The sequence below is a fragment of the Xiphophorus couchianus genome, chromosome 9 (genome assembly GCF_001444195.1).
Source record: "Xiphophorus couchianus chromosome 9, X_couchianus-1.0, whole genome shotgun sequence".
Lineage (NCBI taxonomy): Eukaryota > Metazoa > Chordata > Actinopteri > Cyprinodontiformes > Poeciliidae > Xiphophorus > Xiphophorus couchianus.
In genome coordinates, this window is record NC_040236.1 from 20,963,851 (window position 1) to 20,984,219 (window position 20,369).

General features: G+C 40.6%; 2 protein-coding genes across 2 annotated transcripts; both read left to right on the forward strand.

Moving 5' to 3' along the window:
• The first annotated feature begins 403 nt into the window (after positions 1-403).
• On the forward strand, positions 404-5,153 carry sgcb (sarcoglycan, beta (dystrophin-associated glycoprotein)). Its single transcript, XM_028026914.1, has 6 exons — positions 404-523; positions 1,187-1,396; positions 2,290-2,475; positions 2,580-2,771; positions 3,222-3,353; positions 4,256-5,153. Exons 1-6 carry the CDS (start codon positions 509-511, stop codon positions 4,451-4,453), a joined length of 933 nt encoding a protein of 310 aa, XP_027882715.1. The 5' UTR covers positions 404-508; the 3' UTR covers positions 4,454-5,153.
• A 439-nt stretch (positions 5,154-5,592) lies between these two features.
• Positions 5,593-20,323, forward strand: lrrc66 (leucine rich repeat containing 66). The gene is made up of 5 exons (XM_028026904.1): positions 5,593-5,911; positions 5,996-6,440; positions 10,841-11,010; positions 11,180-11,513; positions 11,607-20,323. The coding sequence occupies exons 2-5, from the start codon at positions 6,017-6,019 to the stop codon at positions 18,860-18,862; spliced, it is 8,184 nt and encodes a 2,727-aa protein (XP_027882705.1). The 5' UTR covers positions 5,593-5,911; positions 5,996-6,016; the 3' UTR covers positions 18,863-20,323.
• The last annotated feature ends 46 nt before the right edge of the window (positions 20,324-20,369 follow it).

A 20,369-nucleotide genomic window follows, 5' to 3' on the forward strand; every position in this document is an offset into this window, starting at 1 on the left:
GACAAAAACAATGGCAACCTAAAATTGCTAACATAAATATTTTTAAGGCTGATTGCTTTTCTTAATCATGCAGATATTAAACTAAAACTATTGTTTTTCTCTTGTAAAAGTGAGCATTTAAAAGAGAAACTATACATTCTTTTCTTTTTCTCTTTTTTTTATCAAAAAAAATACACCCACAAAGAGCAGTAAAGTATAGAATGTTTCCAGTTTACCTTCGGAAAATATGAATGGATGCGTTTTCCCTATTTTTGGATCATTCTGCCATTGGGCGCTTCATCATGGAACAAACCATTTTCTATCCTCAGCGCACACGCGTTTCTAACAAGCTGAGGAGATCATAATTAAACGCCACGTTATGGTCTGTAATTAGGTTCTTCGTGAGGAGTAGAATTAAAAAATATCCCTGAGTAATTGTCTGTCTGCCCATGTTGCAGCGGAAACGCTTCAGTCACCTTCGCCAGTGAAGGTTGGTCCGCTCTCCGTCAGCGGAGGAGGGAGGGTCAACATGGCGTCCGAGGAGGTCCGTTATGTTCTTTATTTGCTCTTCTTCTCACGTTTTATTAAGCCTTCTCATCATGTCCCGCGAAAAGAGTAACCCGGAGTCATTGTTAAGTGACAAAATGTTTAGGTTAAGGTGGTTTATTTAGGGGTGGCGTGTTTTGTTCCCGTTGTTGGATGGAAATATAAGCGCAGCCTTATGAATGTTGGGCCTTCGCGTCGGATGTTTTCAAGACGTTCAGCTTGTTTTCTCTGGAAGACCTGCCGTTTGAAGGCGCGACAGTGTTTGCCATTAGGAATAGGACGCAACTTAAATGTTTATGAGAGGAAAGGACTTCATATCCGTTTCGTCACGAATAGGAGCGTAGTTTATTTTTAGTTATGACCACAGACAGGCTGTCGCTGAGCGTTTAACACCCAGATATCGGAATGGGTGATTTGTTATAGAATAGAATAGAATAGAATAACTTTATTAATCCCAGCAGGGAAATATGACCGTTGATACTAAATAAACTCTTAAACAAAATAAGGAAAACTCGGCTCAGTATCGTATCTGTGTAAAGTATGGATACCCCTGTGGTTATGTAAAACCACAGTCAACAGTTTTGAATGTTAAAATTAAGTTTAGCAGTAAAATTTATCTTGTAGTTTAATGCGCATATTTTTTGTCGCTTTGCACTTGCAGGAGAGCTCCAATGGCCCCGTGAAGAAGACCATGCGTGAGAAGGCTATAGAGAGGCGCAACGTCAACAAGGAGCACAACAGCAACTTCAAAGCGGGATATGTACCCATCGAAGAAGAACGTCTTCATAAGACTGGGCTGAGGGGACGCAAGGGAAACATGGCTGTTTGCATCATTGTGCTCCTCTTCCTGCTCGCCTTAATCAATCTCATTGTAAGTCTCTTAGCCAGGCTGCAGTAACTTGCAAAGAAATATAACCCTTTGGACTTTTTCCCACACCTTCTTGCAGTGCAACCAAACTTTATTTGGGAATTGTAGTATTCCGCGTGAAAGACGGACAAAAATTAGTGTCTAATTCTGGAGCGGAAGAGCAATGATGCATGCTTTTCAAAAGATTGTTTACCAGTGCAATCTTAAAAGTGTGGCATGTGTTTGTATTTAGACCAACTTGGCGTATGCATCAGCTACAAACTGAACCTTTTGGCCATGTTCCCTTATGAAATGCACTAAATGTGATCATGTCAGATGGAGAGCATCTGTAGGAAGCAATTTTCAAGTTCAAACTCTCACTGAATTTAAGTTTAAACTTTATCTGGACCATAGTAACAAAAAAACCCCCCAGTTTAATCTTTGTTTATAATTGTTATTCTGAATGGTAGACCTCCCCTCCATTCTTACGTTTTGTGTAGCCTCAAGCAGACTTTTTGCAAGGATCCTTTACCTTTATCTGTCCTCACATTAATTATGACCAGTAGTCCCTGTTGAAGAAACACATTCCCACTTCATGATGCTGCCTCCGCCATGCTTCAGCATGAAGGGTGGTGTATTGAGGATGATGTGCAGTATTAGTTTTCCTCAGTAGATGACATTTTTCATGTAGGCCAATATTTTCCCATCTTACCAGAGCCCCTTCTTTATGCCTTGTTGCAAACTGCAGTCAGGACTTCTTATGGTTTCCATTCAACAACGGTTTTCTTTGTCCCACTTTCCAAGAAAATACAGTAAACCTGGTGCTAATAGCTTGACAAAATGCAAAATAGCCGAATGTCTGTGTTCTACGTCTGTCTGTACAAAGTGAGCTCTGACGCGACTCCGCTATCGCTCAGATCACGCTGGTAATATGGACGGTGATCCGAATTGGCCCGAACGGCTGCGACAGCATGGAGTTCCACGAGAGCGGCCTGCTGCGCTTCAAACAGAAGGCCGACATGGGGATTGTTCATCCTTTGCACAAGAGCACGGTCGGCGGCCGCAGAGACCAGGACCTGGTCATCGTGGGCAACAACAACCCGGTAAGAAAGCATTTAAACACGTCGAGTCTTCTCCAAAGAAATAACAGCATTTGGAAACCCAGTTAGAACCTCTTGTCTGTTCTTTTGCTCTGTTGTTCCAACAGGTTGTGTTCCAGCAAGGCAACACAAAGCTGAGCGTGGAAAAGGACAAGACCTCCGTCGTCAGCGACGTCGGCATATCCTTCACAGACCCTCGGACGCAGACAACTTTCTTCAGCACAGACTTTGAAAACCACGAGTTCCACCTGCCCAAAGGAGTCAAAGTCCTCAGTGTTAAAAAAGCGTCCACTGAACGGGTGTGTAGGGAAGCCAGCCTCTGCTCTGACAGCTGTGTAAAAAAAAAAAAAAAAAACATGATTCATTAATTATATGTGGGTTTTACAACCCGTGCAGGCGATATTGCACTTATTGCTGTCCGTAACAGTAAAAATTGATTGAAAACGAAAGAGAGATAGTAGATACTGGTCAAATTTCCCCAAGTTTCTTTGCCAAAAGAAAAGCGTGAATTGTTTTCAAGTAATGCGATTGTTAACAGGTGATTTATGCAGTTTCTTGAAAAAATTGACAGTGTGATTCCAATTGGTGCGGTGCTAAAACAAAAGTGCATCAAGTATGAAGTAAATGAGTGAAAAAGAAGGGGGGAGTCTTGGAATTTTCTGTCATGTAATCCTGATTGTATTTAGTTTTCTTGGCGAGGAACCGGTGCCTTTCTCATTTTAGTGACATATTTTGCTCTTTATTTTCAGATCACCAGCAGCGCATCATCTGATCTGAACATCAAGGGAGACACTAAGGCCATCATTCGCGGTAATGAGGGAGTGAACATCATGGGCCGCACTGTGGAGTTTAAAATGGGTGGAGACATTGAGCTTAGAGCTGTAAGTATGAAACATAATGACATGCTGTATTTATAGTGCTCAGAAACTTACATACACTCATTTTTAGCTCTCAGGGATTCATTTCAACTGCTCTAGAAGGATGAGGCTGCTCTTGGTCATTTTATCCAGTTTCGTTCTTATGAGGAGTGCGGTTTGGGTCACACGGTTGAAACCTGGACACAGCAACAGAACAGTGGTCCCAAGCAAACATTGAAACTGGTTTTAGAATGGATAGACTAGGCCAGGGGTGGGCAACTCCAGGCCTCCAGGGCCGGTCTCCTGCAACCTTTAGATGCATCTCTACTTCAACACACCTGAGTCAAATAATGAGGTCATTAGCAGGACTCTGGAGAACTTGACTGCACTTAGGAGGTGATTCAGTTGTTGGATTCAAGTGTGTTGGACCAGGGAGACATCTAAGAGTTGCAGGACACCGGCCCTCGAGGACCAGGATTGCCCACCTCTGGACTAGGCTTTGAAAAGATCTGACTGGAAATATACAAAACAGGCTTGAAATCAGGATCTCTGCCAGAACTGTTCCAAATGTCAAATTCCACAATTACATGGTCACTGGAAATGGAGCTACTGTCCCCCCATAGGCCCACGTCTGCATGTGGCGGTTAACAATAGTCACCCTACTGTTGCCAACTTGTTGCTAACGTCCTACTGCTACCGGCAGCTCAGGATTTTAAAGATTGGTGATAGACCAGAAAACTGCAGTCGATGCAGCCCTACCTGCTACAAAATGCAGTCAAGAAGGATTTAAATAACTATTTCAAAGCCTGAAATCAACATTCATGGTCACAATGAGGGCACACAAACCTTATACAGTCACCGTATCAAGACCAATTAAGGCCGGATCTGGAAGAATAGGCGCCCTGACAATATTTTCCTCTTTGCAGGAGAACAGCATCGTCCTCAACGGGTCAGTAATGTTCAACGCCACACGCATTCCCAGCTCCACAGACCTGACGTTCAACGACGGCCTGGAGAGGTACAAGCTCTGCATGTGCGAAGATGGGACTCTGTTCCGCGTACTGGTGAAGTTTCCCAACATGGGCTGCCAGATCTCAGACAACCCGTGTGGGAAAGCTCACTAGCGCCGCCGTTCCATCCGCCTGCAGTCGGCCGACTGTGAAATCAGACAAGCCTCTTTCGAAAATGCGCATTTTGGACTGAGTTCAGTTTAAATTTGAGTTAAACTTGGCGGTTAAGGTGTGTCGTTTCTTTACATTTTATTACAAATCTACCCAAAGACATTACTGGCGTTCATTAAAAAAAAAAACATTGTTTTCATAAGACTCATCAACCTCTATCCTAAATTCAGAAAACTATTGTAAACAATAAGTTGTTGTGCAGTTTACGCCGCATGTTTGTAGCAGTCAGAAGCTGCTGTATTTATTTTCTGCTTCTCTGTCACCTCACATCTGTTCACAAAAGGGTTTGTGTAAAAGTGTTAACTGACTCCATCGAGACACTACATGACGATTAACTTTAAAATATGCAGAACTCAAAACTAGCCCTAGTACATAACACATAATAGAGAACATCTCTTTCTGCACATGTTGAACTGTTTATCATGCACGTGCCAACGGATTTAAAGGGATGAAATGTTATTTATATTTTACATAAATTGTGAAGCTTTCCTAATGCTAATAGTAAGGAGTATACGAGTTGTGCTAACAGAGCAGCGCTTTGCAAAAGTATTCACACCTATTGAACTTTTCACATTTATAGTACATTGATTCCCGTCCAATTCACAATTACGCTTTACTTTGCCTCAAGATACATGAATAAAATCTTCTTTTTTTTTTTTAAACTAAACAATAAAATACATTGGAATTTGTTGTTGGCCATGTCATGTGGAAAGTTCAGTGGGTGGAAATACTTTTGCAAGGTAAATGCTGATCTCTCTACGAGGCAAGAGTGCTGAAAGTGGACGGCGTTTAGAGTGGTTTGAATTTTGTGCAATACAAATAATATAAAAGTTTGACTGTTTGGGCTGTGTGTGGCCTGTTATGTCACAATGTGGGAGCAGTCTGCGGACTCGATGCCTTTGGTGAGAAAAGTTTTGTTTTTCATCACTTCAACGTGACGACATGGATACGTTTAAAATAAAAAATAAAGAAAACCATCCAACATTTCACTGGCTTCTTTTTCATTAAAGAAATTTGTCACTACGTGAAATCTCTTATCTTCGCTTTGCTGTGCCTCGTGTGTTTACATGGCCCTTTAAAATCATAAAAGAAATACCAGTGATCATTACACAGCGCTATCATCTGACAGAATGTGCAAACGGGGCATGGTTCTCTTAGTCATAACTGTTTGGGATGGCTTATCTTGGCATCACATTGATGGAGGGGAAACAACGACGGTAAGGCATTAACCAGCCGTGTAAATGATTGAATAAATCACTGTGACATCTTTGGGCTGGGGCTCGTAAAGCCTGAAGGAGCAGCATCCCCTTCAGACTTTGATCAGAACATGCTGGAGAGTACAGTTTAGGTGTGAGAAGAGTCACAAGGTTCCCTGTCAACCTGGTGACAGTTTTTACCCAGGTGAGTTTCTTCAACTCAAATCTTGCCGTCAAAGTACTCGATCGGGTTGCTTCTTTTCTGAGAGTTGACGTTTTTCATCTCTAGTTTTAAAGGCCTGGGGTTGCCATGGCGGTACGCCGCTTGTCGTTTTGGGCGGCTGTGCTGCTCCTGGCCTCCTTGGATCTCTGGTGCTCCTCTTCCTCGGCTCCCTGTCCAGAATCCTGCGTTTGCCGAGGAGCTCTGCTGCTGAACTGCTCCTCGGCTGGCCTGTCCTCGGTACCGCAGCCCGTCCAGGACCCGATCGCCGAGCTCGACTTGTCTCATAACCTCCTCAGCTCTGTCACTTTTCATCAACCGCATCCCAACCTCAGGAACCTTTGGCTGGGGAACAACAGCATCCCACACTTGTCTCTCTGCATAGAGAGAACCGTCACGGCTCGACGTCTCGGGCGTCGCTCGGCGGCCGGGAGCGGGTCCAGGTGCCTGACCTGGGCCCCCGCCTTGCAGCTGCTATCAGCTGAGAGGAACCTGCTGGAGCGGCTGCCGCAGGGTGAGTAGGTGTTATATAATCATACACCCATCCACATTAAACATTATCAAGGTGCTTAAAGGAGAAAAGCCTGCTGTCAGCAACACGCTAAAATCCCTTAAATGCGACCTTTAACCTTCTCTGTGGAAGCTAAATCGTGTAATTAGAAATAATTGTTTTAGCGCACTCGCCAGTGGGAGTCACTGGTTTCCATAACAGTCCGTTAAAAATAAATGTAGCTAAGGCATTTTGTAAAGATGTAAATAAATAAAGAGTAGCACTTTGCGGTCGCAGAATCTTCAAATCAACCGTATAGGAGACAAATTATGTTTGAGAGTAATTCCAGAAAAAAAAAGCTTATTATGTTGTCACAAACAGAAACATTTTAGATTGACTGGGACTTCATGAGGAAGTTTGTGGTTTGGTCGGATGAGACTAAGGTTGATCTTTTCGGAAACAATCACTGCAGCTGGGTTTGGTGGGTTGATGACAGAAAACTGACAACAGGTTATTTCAGTGGAATAATAAGCCAAGTCATGATGCCAAATCTACACCGAAATTGTGAGTAGATATTAGTCCATACACATAAGTTCCATAAAAGGGACAAAATTATGGAGTTGAAAGCACGGAGTTCAGGGGCCACGATTCTTTTTCTCCATTTAAATCCATAGTAATGTAAATTCTTTTATTTTTAATGGCTTAGCAGCAAACAAAATATGCAATGTTTCAATGATCAAAGTAGAAAGGAGCAACTTACTGTAGGGCTGAAATGAGGTTTTCCTTAATAAAAGAAATTCTCTCTGTTTAAAAAAGAAAAAAAGTTTTAATATACTCCCAGCAACAAAAGTGAGAAATATAATGGAGGGGTGTACCGAAGTTAGTTCTTGAGTAAAAAGTTGCTGGATGTTTTTTCCTACATACAATGATTTTAAAATGAAAACAAATTAAAAAATAAGATGGTTTGTTAAAAAAACTACTTTGTGCCTCTCCTGATATTTTCTATTTAAGAAGATGCAAATTTGTGATTCTTGAACTGTGGTCAAGGGATGAACAAAACATTTTTCCAAGAACTGCAAATGCCCCCCAGGCTGCACTTTGAACACCCCGATTTTGAGCGATTGTGCAAAGAAGACTGAAAGATCCCTCTCTCTGTATCATCACACTGCGTCAGCACACTATGCATGTTGCCTGGGGGGGAAAAAAATCCCAAGAATCCCTCTGTACTGTGCAAGATTATAATGTAGAAATACTCTCCAGGATTAAAGAACTGAGGATTTTTGCATACTATGTGAGTTAATGTGGGTACATTTCCCGGCCCGCTGCACACAGGATTGTGGAATATTGGTTGATAATTGTCATATGATTATGAATAATAATAATAAAACAGGTCTCTTATATTTATTTTTAGGCCATAGCACACCCCCATTATCAAAGAAAAATTATTTATGCAGCCCTCATAAGGAACTCGTGTTTAAATATAATGTTTCTACGTAAAATAAGTCACAAAAGGAGATTTTAATGATTAATGCTGATGTCACACCTTTTTTCTCACATTAGTGTCGTTTTATAGTTGCAATTTTCCGCCTTTGTTGTCAGCTGCAAACATTATTAAAAACCCCATACCTGATCATCGGTGAAGATAAATGACGAAAAAGGATGCTCAGCAATTATAGGGTTGCTTTTTTGTAATGCTATCAAATATGTTTCCATGAATTATTAAGAAGGGTCAAGATAATCTGACATATACCACTAAAAAAGCAAATTAGCAAGAGATGATTCATTATTAATTTTCAAAATGAGGCTAATTTTTCTTTGTTTTATTATCTTTTGAGAGCCAATATGCCCGACTCATTTCAAGGTCAAGTATATTGGTTCTTATCTGGTGCATACTCTCTGTAGAGTGGTGTAAATCAAGGTTAAACTGACAGAACTGGACCATGAGTGACAAAATGATCAAAATGTAATATGTAATTTTAGCAGTAAATCAATGTTTAGGTAAACTAAATATTTTGGATGTCAAAATGGAGATGAATGCAGTGACCCAGTGAAGCCAGTTTGTTTTACCGAGTTCCCACAAAGAAATGTTTTTTTTTGTTAGTTTTTTTTTTTTTTAGGAGTGGCAGGAGAAGAACATCCATCTGATAACTTCTACAGTCACACCTTTATTTGTTGTACAGAATGGAATTAGGAAATATCTTTACTAAAACTGGTTAAATTGATCAGGCTTTGGTAAAAATAAAAGAAAGAAAGAAAAGGCATAATAATTTAGTATAAATCTAAAAAAAAGAAGCTTATACTCTACAATCCAAATGTGTATACAGTTTGTAGTTGTTCAGATTTGCCTTTCAATTCCACACATACACAAACCCTTTCTATCCTTTATCTTTAGAACTTTGCACCATGCACAAATGAGTGAACCTCCCAAGATAATAACGCCGCTGTTACAGTTATATTGACATTCCACAGGCAGGTGTGAGTGTGCAAATGAAATATTTATGATTTCATTGTTTCACAGGCCTCCCTGTGCTTAGCTGAACATGTTTTTCTTTCCTTGGAAAGGTTTTTCTTTTGCTTTGTACCGTTTGAAGAGCTGCTTTGAGAGTCCTGAGGCCCAGTTCTGGTTAGGCGGAGGAAAAGGGATACATAGCATTCCATTGGAAGTAGAAATATGGAAATATGAATGTGTAGCATGCATCTCTCTATCAGTTCTCCTACATCAATGCTTATAAGAACTCAAGTCTCTTGAGCTATACCTTTACCAGATTTGCAAATGTAGAGACGGTAATCTGGTCTATTTTTCTTTGCTCCAACTCAGTCAGATTGGATGGAGAGCACCAGTTTTCAAGCTTTGGCTGGATTCTACATTACATTTTCTGGACTTGAATATATGTATCCAACACACAGCTCTGGTTGTTTGTCTATGGCCTACTCGAAGGTTGCCCTGCCCCAGTTTTGAGTCTTTTCCAAGTTAATTTATTGCTTTATTTGTCCACAACAACTTCCATATATTTCCTGTTTCTTCTACCTTGCCTATATCAAAGTTTGAACAGGAATTGTTTTTTTTTTTGGCTTCCTCTGTTCTGCCTTTGTCAGTCCTCTGTTATTCTGCTCAAATATGAACTCAAAGACAAGAGAGGATAATAAAACTGAAGTTAAATTTCGAAAATTTGATGTGTTAATGCAGGATCATCAGTGACCCTATCCCGACCTTTGAGTTTTCCCTTTGGTCCAATGTGTAAAAAAAAAAAGTCAGTCATCACAAACTTAGGAGTAAAACTGGATGGCAGCCTAAAATTTGCCTTCCATATCAACACTGTGGTTAAGTCGTCTTTCTTTCAGCTGAAGCGCCGGTCAAAAATCAAGCCCCTAAATTCTAGGCTCCAGCCAGACACAGTGATCCACGCTTTTAGTACCTTTTACTAGTGGATTGTTGTGACTCCCAGACCTCCCTGGTACAAAATGCTGCTCCATGATTTTTGACCAGTGCAGGTATACAAGAGCACATAACTCCGGTTTTTCAATGGCTTCGTGTTCAGTTTTGAATCCATTTAAAAATTCTTTTGTTAGTTTTTATATTGTCTAATGGTCTTTTCTTTAGATCATTTGACCAGATGCGTTTAACAGTCCAGAAGAGACAGAGCCTTTGCAGCTCTGGCTCCTAAAACGTGGAATGAGTTGCTACTAAAGGTCAGACAGGCCCCATTTATTGCCATTTTTAAAACTCATTTAAAAACCTTTTATTTTTTGGGCTTTTAATCCAACGTGTGAGCTAGCATCTGTGTCTTAATATTGCTCTCTTTCCTTGGATCTGTGATGTTTTAAGTTCTGTTTTCTTATAGTTGTCTGGATTGTTTTGTTTTTGTCCATCTTACATTTTTGTGCAGCATTTTGGTCAGCTGCTACATTTTAAATATTTTAGAAATAAAGTGGTATGGTATCTAGACACTCCTTTTGAAAATTTCTGGCCAGGTTTCTGACAACATAATGGAGCCAACATTGTGTTTTTACACAGTGAAGATGTGTTAAAGGTAATGTGGAGTTAATTGGTTAGGGTTAATATGAATTACAACATCATTTAATTTCCCTTAGTAATCAATAAAGTATTTTTGAATAGAATTTGAATTTTCCTTCATGACAAAAGTGGCCTGAATACAAACATCACACTTTTCATATTTTTATTTGTAATATACTGTATATTTCTACATTAAAAAAAGTTTCTTTTTTTGTTCCACTTCAAAGTTATGCACTACTTTATGTTGAGCTTCTGCATAAAATTTCAACATATGAATGTTTGCGGTTGTAGTATGATTAAATGTACAAAATTTTGAAAAATCTTACTTTAGAGCAGATCTTTGTTTCTTTTTGGAATCCGCTTCCTGATGATGTTGAATTCTAATGAAATCTCATTTCTTTTCTTCGAGGCCTGGATGCTGTTGAATCCTTACAGGTCCTGGAGCTGTCTTTCAACAGGATCTCAAGTCTTGAACCGGGAGTCCTTGGTGACCTTCATCAGCTGCGGGAGCTTCATTTACAGCATAACCTGATTACACATCTGGATCCACAGATGTTTCAGAATTTAGAGCAACTCCAGGTAAGCCTGGTTTTTGATGCCTATTATTCTCTGTACCAGGTGAAATGTTGAATTCTGTTAATTCAACACTTTTTAGAAAAGTGTTTGGGGTTAGGATTTACTGTGCTAACTTTAGTATAAGGCTAATTACTTCTACTTAATCTCATTCAATATTGTGTTCCTCTCAAAGGTTCTTGACCTGAGGTTCAACATGTTAACAACCATGCAGCAATTGACATACCTCACTTTGCACGACATTGGAGCAGATGTTAAGCTGCGTGGAAACAGGTGGCGCTGTGACTGCAACATGCGTAGTATAAGAAGGCAGATGGCTTATGACAGCACCAGAGGCATGCAGACCTGGAACATCATATGTTTTGAGCCTTCCACCGTCTCAGGCAAAGACCTTCTGCAGCTGGATGAGGAGGACCTAACGTGCTTAAGCTCTGAAAACAACTTAAATCTTCACCGAGATGTGACGGTGTACAGTGGCGCTGAGATCCTGCTCTCCTGCTCAGCACAAGGTAACACATGACATATTGTATAATCAAGAGTTAATAACACAGTAAATTAACTCTTACCTTAGTCCTATTATTTTTATGCTGTTGTTTTTTTAGAGTCAGAGTGGTGGACACCCGATGGTCGAGCATCTGTGAGCCAGCAAGAAGATCGTCTGCTCATCAGTGACTTTTCAGAGGGAGATACAGGACTGTATGTGTGTGTATCTGAAGAAGACCACGTTCTGTCTGTTTTTAACCTCCAAATCAGTAAAATGAGAGGTGCAAGACAGGAAAGAAGGTTACCCGGGGTCCGCAGTCAAACAACCCCACAAACACCTACAAGCAGGATCGCTGGAGAGACAGCTGGGGGCTTTACACACTCTGACCTGGCTTTGGCAGTGTGTCTATCGATTTTCTTCACGTTTCTGTTGGCGTTCATCCTCGGAGTCCTGGCGAGACCATGTATCGACAGGCTGTGGAGAATGGTCAGCAAAAAGAAAGACTCCCCAGCGACTCATACCGTCACTTCTGCTCAACAGAGACATTATGACAACCAGGCCTTTTCAAATGCTGAGGAACCAGAAGAGATAGGACATCACAGGGAGAGAAGAGTCACTTTTAGTCGCATAGAGGTCACAGAGGAAAACAATGTGCAATATTATGATGCTGTTGCGAGTGGCGATCAGCAGAGCATTAGAAGCGACGAGGTGTTTGAGTATCAAGAAGTCGAGGTTGACTTACATAGGCGACCCAGGGAAAAGCAGAGTGATGACAGTAGCTCAGCTGAATTGGCTGCAGAGCGCCTGCGCAACATGGAGTTTGAACCTATTCCAGACCCAGATGAGCTTGAGGAGAGGAGAAGCCTTTCATCATCCTCAGATTCTTCAGTATCAAACCAAACGACCAGAAAGCACACCATGCCCAAGTCTCTTCAGCTGGTAGAAGACTCATTTCAAACGAGAGCAGATTTATCAATAGCCACAAAAACAGAAATCCCACAAATATCCACAAAGGGCAAAAGTGAATATCCTGGCTCCTCTGTTCTACATACTTATAAGGCAAACACCACAGACTCTGATATTTCTCAGGGTGATGAAGAACTATTTGAATTCAGTGATGGTGCTCAAAGTCCCTCAGCCAAGACTGGCTATGATGCAAAAAGTCCAAGAGATGTACTGGAGTATTCCTCTTCCGCTTCCTCTGATTCAAGTGACAGTGACAGGGAGCCAATGCGAACTAAAATCAAACAAAAGACAAAAAAGAAGCAGAAGAAAGTTGCACAAAAATCAAAACCTGGAACAAGTTCATCTTCTTCTTCCCACAGTGAGAGCAAAGAAAAAATGACATATGATGGTAGAGGCAGAATCAACATTCAGCAGCTTCCACTACAAGAGTCCAAAACAAAACATGAGTCAGATGAACGTTGGCCTGCTGTAGATCTTCAGCACATTCCTCGTCTCAAAAGGCGTCTCGATATCAAAGCACTGTTACCAAGTTCTGATTCATCTTTTAGGAGGGAGAGTGAGGATCTGACAAAAAATACACAAGATGAGTTAATGATAGCAAGACACCCCACTAATGAGTCTCAAAAAGTAAGTCCTAAGCCAGGAAACCAACTGCCTGGCTTTGAACTCAGAAAAACATCAGCAAACAAGAGACCTCTTGACCCCAAAGAACCAACAGCAGGTTCAGATTCATCTTCTAGTAGTGACCATGACATGAAAGTCCATATAACACAACAGAAACAAGAGGACTTGCCAAAATCAAAGTTTCCAACTAAAGTAACTGAGACGGTAACCCAGAAAGCTCCAAGCCAGTGGCCTTCAATTGATCTTGGGAGAGTAACGAGAATAAAAAGACGTCTGGATATCAAAGCACCAAAAGCAGATTCAGATTCATCATCTAGCAGTGACAGTGAGGATGAAGCAAGAGATCAATTGATGAAACAAAAGCAAGAGGAATTGCTGATGTCAAGGCTTCCAGGTAAAGTTTCTCCAACAGTGCATCCCAAACCAGAAAATCGTTGGCCTGCACCTGAACTTGGAAAAACAACCCAAATCAAGAAAAATGTGGATATCAAAGCAGCATCCACAGAGTCAGACTCATCTTCTAGTAGTGACAGTGACAATGAAAGAAAAGATTATATGACATCAAAAGAGCAAATGGAATTACATCTCTCAAAAGTTCCAACTAACTTAACTACAGCAAGTCAGAAACCAAAAAGTCAGTGGCCAGTACTTGATTTTGGGAGAGTAACAAGAATAAAAAGACGTCTGGATATCAAAACACCAAAAGCAGATACAGATTCATCATCTAGTAGTGACAGTGAGTATGAAACAAGAGACCCTATGATGAAATCAAAACAAGAAGAATTGCTGATGCCAAGGCTTCCAAGTAAAGTTTCTCCAATAGTACATCCCAAACCAGAAAATCGTTGGTCTGCACCTGATCTTGGCAAAACTACCCAAACCAAGAAAAATGTGGATATCAAAGCACTATCAACAGATTCAGATTCATCTTCTAGTAGTGACACTGGCAGTGACATTGAAAGAAAAGATCAAATCACACAAGAGAAGCAAGAGGAGTTATATATTTCGAAACTCCCAACCAATGTAACTACATTAACCCAGAAGCCAGCAAACCAGTGGCCTACCCTTGATTTTGGGAGAACAACAAAAATCAAAAGACGTCTGGATATCAAAGCACCCACTGCAGATTCAGAGTCATCATCTAGTAGTGACAGTGAGGATGAAACAAGAGGCCATGTGATGAAACCAAAGCAAGAGGAATTGCTGATGTCCAAGCTTCCAAGTAAAGTTTATCCAACAGTGCATCCCAAACCAGAAAATCATTGGTCTGCACCTGATCTTGGCAAAACAACCCAAATCAATAAACCTGTGGTCAAAGCGTCATCAACAGATTCAGATTCGTCTTCTTGTAGTGAGAGTGACAATGAAAGAAAAGATCAAATCACACAAAAGAAGCAAGAGGAGTTATACATTTCAAAACTTCCAACTAAAGAAACTACAGTAACCCCAATGCCAGAAAACCAGTGGCCAACCCTTGATTTTGGAAGAGTAAAACGGATCAAAAGACGTCTGGATATCATAGCACCCACCGCAGATTCAGATTCAACTTCCAGTAGTGACAGTGAGGACGAAACAAGAGGCCATGTAATGAAACCACACCAAGAAGAATTGGTGATTTCACAGCTTCCAGGTAAAGTTCCTCCAACAGTGCATCCAAACCCAGAAAATAATTGGTCTGCACCTGATCTTGGCAAAACTACCCAAATCAAGAAACCTGTGGATATCAAAGCATCATCAACAGACTCATCTTCTAGTAGTGACAGTGGTGATGACATGAAAGACCACATAAAACAAAAGAAGCAAGAGAAGACGCATATCTCAAAACGTCCAGTTAACGTAACTACATCAACCCAAAAGCCAGCAAACCAGTGGCCTACCCTTGATTTTGGGAGAACAACAAAAATCAAAAGACGTCTGGATATCAAAGCACCCACTGCAGAGTCTGAGTCATCATCTAGTAGTGATAGTGAGTATGAAACAGAAGGCCATGTGATGAAACCAAAGCAAGAGGAATTGCTGATGTCCAAGGTTCCAAGTAAAGTTTATCCAATAGTACATCCCAAACCAGAAAGTAATTGGTCTGCACCTGATCTTGGCAAAACAACCCAAATCAAGAAACCTGTGGATATCAAAGCATCATCAACAGATTCAGATTCATCTTCTAATAGTGACAGTGACAATGAAAGAAAAGATCTAATCACACAAAAGCAGCAAGAGGAGTTATATATTTTGAAACTTCCAACTAATGTAACTACATCCACCCAAAAACCAGCAAGCCAGTGGCCTACCCTTGATTTTGGGAGAACAACAAAAATCAAAAGACGTCTGGATATCAAAGCACCAAAAGCAGATTCAGAGTCATCATCTAGTAGTGACAGTGAGGATGAAACAAGAAGTCATGTTTTGAAACCAAAGCCAGAAGAATTGCTGACGTCCAAGCTTCCAAGTAAAGTTTATCCAATAGTACATCCAAAACCAGAAAATAATTGGTCTACACCTGATCTTGGCAAAACAACCCAAATCAAGAAACCTGTGGATATTAAAGCATTATCAACAGATTCAGATTCATCTTCTAGTAGTGACAGTGACAATAAAACAAAAGATCAAATCACACAAAAGAAGCAAATGGAGGTACATATCTCAAAACCTCTAACTAACGTAACTACAGCAATTCAAAAGCCAGCAAACCAGTGGCCTTCCCTTGATTTTGGGAGACTAACACGACTCAAAAGACGTCTGGACATCAAAGCACCTACAGCGGATAAAGATTCATCATCTAGTAGTGACAGTGAGGATGAAACAAGAGGCCATGTAATGAAACAAAAGCAAGAGGAATTGCTGATGTCCAAGCTTCCAAGTAGAGTTTATCCAACAGTACATCCCAAACCAGAAAATCGTTGGTCTGCACCTGATCTTGCCAATATAACCGAAATCAAGAAAAATGTCGAAATCAAACCAACATCAACAGATTCAGATTCGTCTTCTAGTAGTGACAGTGACAATGAAAGAAAATATAAAATCACACAAAAGCAGCAAGAGGAGTTATACATTTCAAAACTCCCAACTAATGTAACTACATCCACCCAAAAACCAACAAACCAGTGGCCTACCATTGATTTTGGAAGAGTAACACGAATCAAAAGACGTCTGGATATCAAAGCACCCAAAGCAGATTCTGATTCATCTTCCAGTAGTGACAGTGAGGATGAAACAGGAGTGAAAAAACAAGAGGAATTGCTGATTTCACAGCTTCCAGCTGAAGTTCCTACAACAGTTTGTCCTAAACCAGATAATTGTTGGTCTGTACCTGATCTTGGAAAAACAAAAGAATTCAAGAATCCTCTAGTTCCTAGGGCACAATCAACAAACTCTGATTCATCTTCTGGTAGTGACAGTGATAGTGAAAAAGACAAAATGACAAAACTGAAACAAGAAGATTTACTAATATCAAAGCAGCCAGTTCAAACAAGCCAAAAAGCAAGTCAAAAGCAAGGAAACCAGTGGCCTTCCCTTGATCTTTGGAAAATAAGACAATTTAAAAGACGTCTTGATATCAAAGCACCAGCAGCAGATTCAAATTCATATTCTAGCAGTGACAGTGAGGATGAAACAAGTGGGCATGTGGTACAACAAAAACAAGAGGAACTGCGGATGTCAACGTCTTCTACCAAGATGACAAAGGTAAAATTGGAAAATCAATGGCCTTCATCTGTTCTTGGCAAAACATACATCAAGAGTCCTCTAGATATTAAGGTACCATCTCCAAGTTCTGACTCATCTTCTAGCAGTGAGGATGAGACAAGAGGTCACATGAAAACACAAAAGCAAGAAGAATCACTAATCTTAAGGAATTCAGCTGACATAACTCAATCATTAAGATCTAACTCAGAAAATCAATGGCCTACCCTGGATCTTGGACAAATACCAAGTATTCAAAGACGTCTAGATATCAAAGCTGCTATTCCTCGTGAATCATTGTTGAAAGTTGACAGAGAGAGAAACCTTGAAGGAGTCAATCCATCCTTAACCAGACAGGTACATGATAAAGCTTCATCACCATTGCTACAGTTGGGTCTCAACAGCAAATCAAACAAGTTTAAAAAATCTGAATCACAATCATCCAGTAGTGAAAGTGAGGATGAGAACAGAGACCAGAAAGCTAAAAACAGAAAAGATCAATCCTTTACATCAACAGCCTCAGAGAAATTAATAAGGTTTCAAATAGCTCCTGGGATATACATTCCTTACAATCCAAAGACAGACCACAACATCAAATTGCAAAAGTATACTGATATTTCAGGTGACCTGGAGGACATGCCAACAAATGACACCAGCAGAACAACACTTGAGGTAGACCCAGAGCTTCAGTCAAGATGGGCCACAATGAATCTTGGAGTCTCCCGCTTCCGAAAGCGTCTCGAAATCTCACCCCATGCAACAGAATCCGATCTGAACTCCCCAGCAGACTCTTCTTTCACCTCCGGCAGTGAAAGTGGTTCTGGGAGAAGACAAAGACTAAGGAGAAGGTTTGTTGGGATCCAAGAAACACACAAAAGCTTGTCTCCAGAGCTGGAAAATGTTCAACTAAATGTGTCTCCAACTCCAAAGAGTCCAGAAGACACGTTCACTTTCTCAGATATAGTTAAACAGAGAATAAATAAAAATCACAGTGATAAAGATTCAAGTAGCCCATCAAAGCAGAGCTCTAATTCCTCTTCTAGCAGTGACAGTGAGGATGAGACAAAAGACCACAGTGTTATTGACCTGAGTCGTGGTGTCCCACGCATTAAGAGGCGGTTAGATATCAAGGCACCGTCTCCAGAGCCAAGTAATACCCCACCTTTTCTCATTGGAAATGAAGACTTGACAGAGCACAATGCATTGCAAAGCACACAAGCATCAACTATCATTGGACCAACAGATGAATCGCTTATCACTTATAAGCGATCTATTTTCAAATCCTTATCACTACCAAGTAGTTCTTTCACACCGAATGGCAGCCGTCAGACTGTCAGCTATATCCCCAATCTTTCAAAAGATGGGTCAAATGACAAGGATACGTCTCTTTCTTCAAAGGCCCCAAAAAGTACAAGCTTTGATGACATCATAAAGAGGAGACTGAGACCATCCAGATCCAAGACCGATGGAGACCTGATGGAAAAAATAAAATGGACTCATGTTGGTCATCATTTGCCTGACCTTTCAAGCTCCAAATCAGGAGAAGGTGTAGATGTAATGTCCAAATCTCTGCAGCAAGCTTCATTCACAGAGCTAACTTCTCCCTCAAACGATTCTGAAAGTAGTACAACTGCCTTTAGCATATTGCAGCTCAGCAAGAAGTCAGATGCAACACAAACACACAAATATTCATCACTTGGTCCTGAAGTTGCACCCTCTCCCTCCGGTGATGTTCTCCGTGTGCTTGGAAACTCGTCCCAAAGGACACCAGAAATTCAGAGGGCTGCATTAGGGGACAAGAATGAGAGAAAAGGCCTGAGTGCCCTAAAAGCCATGTCACGAGACAGGAGAAACTGGGAGGGGGATGAAGATAGACATCTTGTGTTTGATACACAAGATGGCAGCATCTCCAGTCACAGCCAGTCTGAAAAAGACAAAGTCTCGTCTCAACAGTCTCAAATTCATTCTCCTTCTGCGAGTGAGTCGAAAAAAGACATGGATTTGTTGCTGTTGTACGGTGTTCCCCGCTACAAGAGACATGGTATTGGGGACTCATTGACGGAGACTTCACTTCCTGATCCAGCTACACCTCAGCAAGATGACTGAAGAGGGCAAAAGGTGGGGGGCAAAAGGTGGGGAGAAAAGATCCTGCTGGTAGAAAAAGTAAAAGTATGAGCAGGTGTGAAATCAGGAAGAACTGGCAGCCAATTGGAGTTGTTTTTTTTTTTTTTAAATATGCACATTATTTTTAAGTGTCAATTATTACAACTGTATAAGCTTTGAAATTACATGTCAATATTTGTGACTAGTAATTTTAGGAGCAGCCAACCTCAATTATGTTTAATGTTTGAAACAATTTTTGGTTGTTACTTTTAAATGATCAAGACACTTTCAAATCAAGTTCACTATGAGATCATTTATACTCCTACCTACATTAAAACCATTTCCTAAAGCAGATATAGAGCCTGAGTATTTGTAAAGAGGTGGACTGTAATCGTAATGTCTGTTGTACTTATTTCTCCCCCCAAACATCCTGTATAGTCAGAGAATCCAAGTATCAGCCAGTAAGTTAATAAACCTTTTTATTTATGTGTATAGACATTGGTTATAGTGAAAACAAACATATAGACACTCATTGTTTACATACATATTTACAGTTGGGACAAGGCTGTTCATCCTCCTGCATTTTCATTGGAGAATACTAAAAGATTTATCTCTACACAGTATTTGGTAAGCAATGAAACAGTTAAATCCAGTTTTTGCTAATGGTGGAGATCCCCAATGGAATCGTATGTGTGTGATCTAATGACTGATTTTTATGTGCACCATAACAACTGCAGAATTTTTTTTTTATATATATGTATATATAAAAAAAATATATATTGCATGAACTTCAAAATAAAATAAGAGTCTTCACACCGGTTGCAGCCGTCTTATTACTCTCTACATAATGATGCGTGGGATGGGATAAATGCAGGAGGGAACTCCTGAGCCACCATGAGGTTTACAGGTGTGTTCCAGGTCGTAGTGGACACAATTGTATTTTTTAATTTTTTTTTTCATAGGAAAAATAAACTAACATGACTGTGTTTGTCAAATTAAGCACAAAACACATGCACAAATAACTGTACAAAACAAAGCATGTCTGAAAAATGTTTTCAAAAAATCTCATCCATTCACAAAAGGCTCTGTCAGAGCATGCATGCAAATAGTAAATCTTCTGACGGTGCAGCATCACATCACAGTCAAAGACAAAAAAGATTTTATACATGTGTTACAAGAACATTACACAAGGCGAACAGAACAGCATAGCATCATCACACACTTTCAAACGGTCAGTGTCCACATTTTTTTCGTTTACGCCCTACGGGTGGTACAAAGAAACGCTTTGAGCAAACCTACCTCGCTAGCCTAAAGGACGCCGCGTCCTCGGAGGGTCTCGGGTGTTCCACTGCAGCTGTAGTAACACTGTCAGCGTTGGGAGGAATGCTACTCGTTAAAAGGAGACCAGAAACTATCCATGGACTGAGGAAGACGAACAAATGCCAAATACCAAGACAAAAAAAATGGACACCATCTGGCACTATGTAACACAGCCTAAACAGTCTGAAAT

Bases quoted from the DNA above. Each gene is read 5' to 3' on its own strand.
- sgcb (XM_028026914.1), top strand. The intron at 1,397-2,289 runs GTAAGTCTCTTA...GCTATCGCTCAG, and splicing joins TCGCCTTAATCAATCTCATT to ATCACGCTGGTAATATGGAC. The intron at 2,772-3,221 runs GTGTGTAGGGAA...CTTTATTTTCAG, and splicing joins AAAAAGCGTCCACTGAACGG to ATCACCAGCAGCGCATCATC.
- lrrc66 (XM_028026904.1), top strand. From the start codon at position 6,017: ATGGCGGTACGCCGCTTGTCGTTTTGGGCGGCTGTGCTGCTCCTGGCC. The intron at 6,441-10,840 runs GTGAGTAGGTGT...CTTTTCTTCGAG, and splicing joins GCTGGAGCGGCTGCCGCAGG to GCCTGGATGCTGTTGAATCC. The intron at 11,011-11,179 runs GTAAGCCTGGTT...TTCCTCTCAAAG, and splicing joins AGAATTTAGAGCAACTCCAG to GTTCTTGACCTGAGGTTCAA.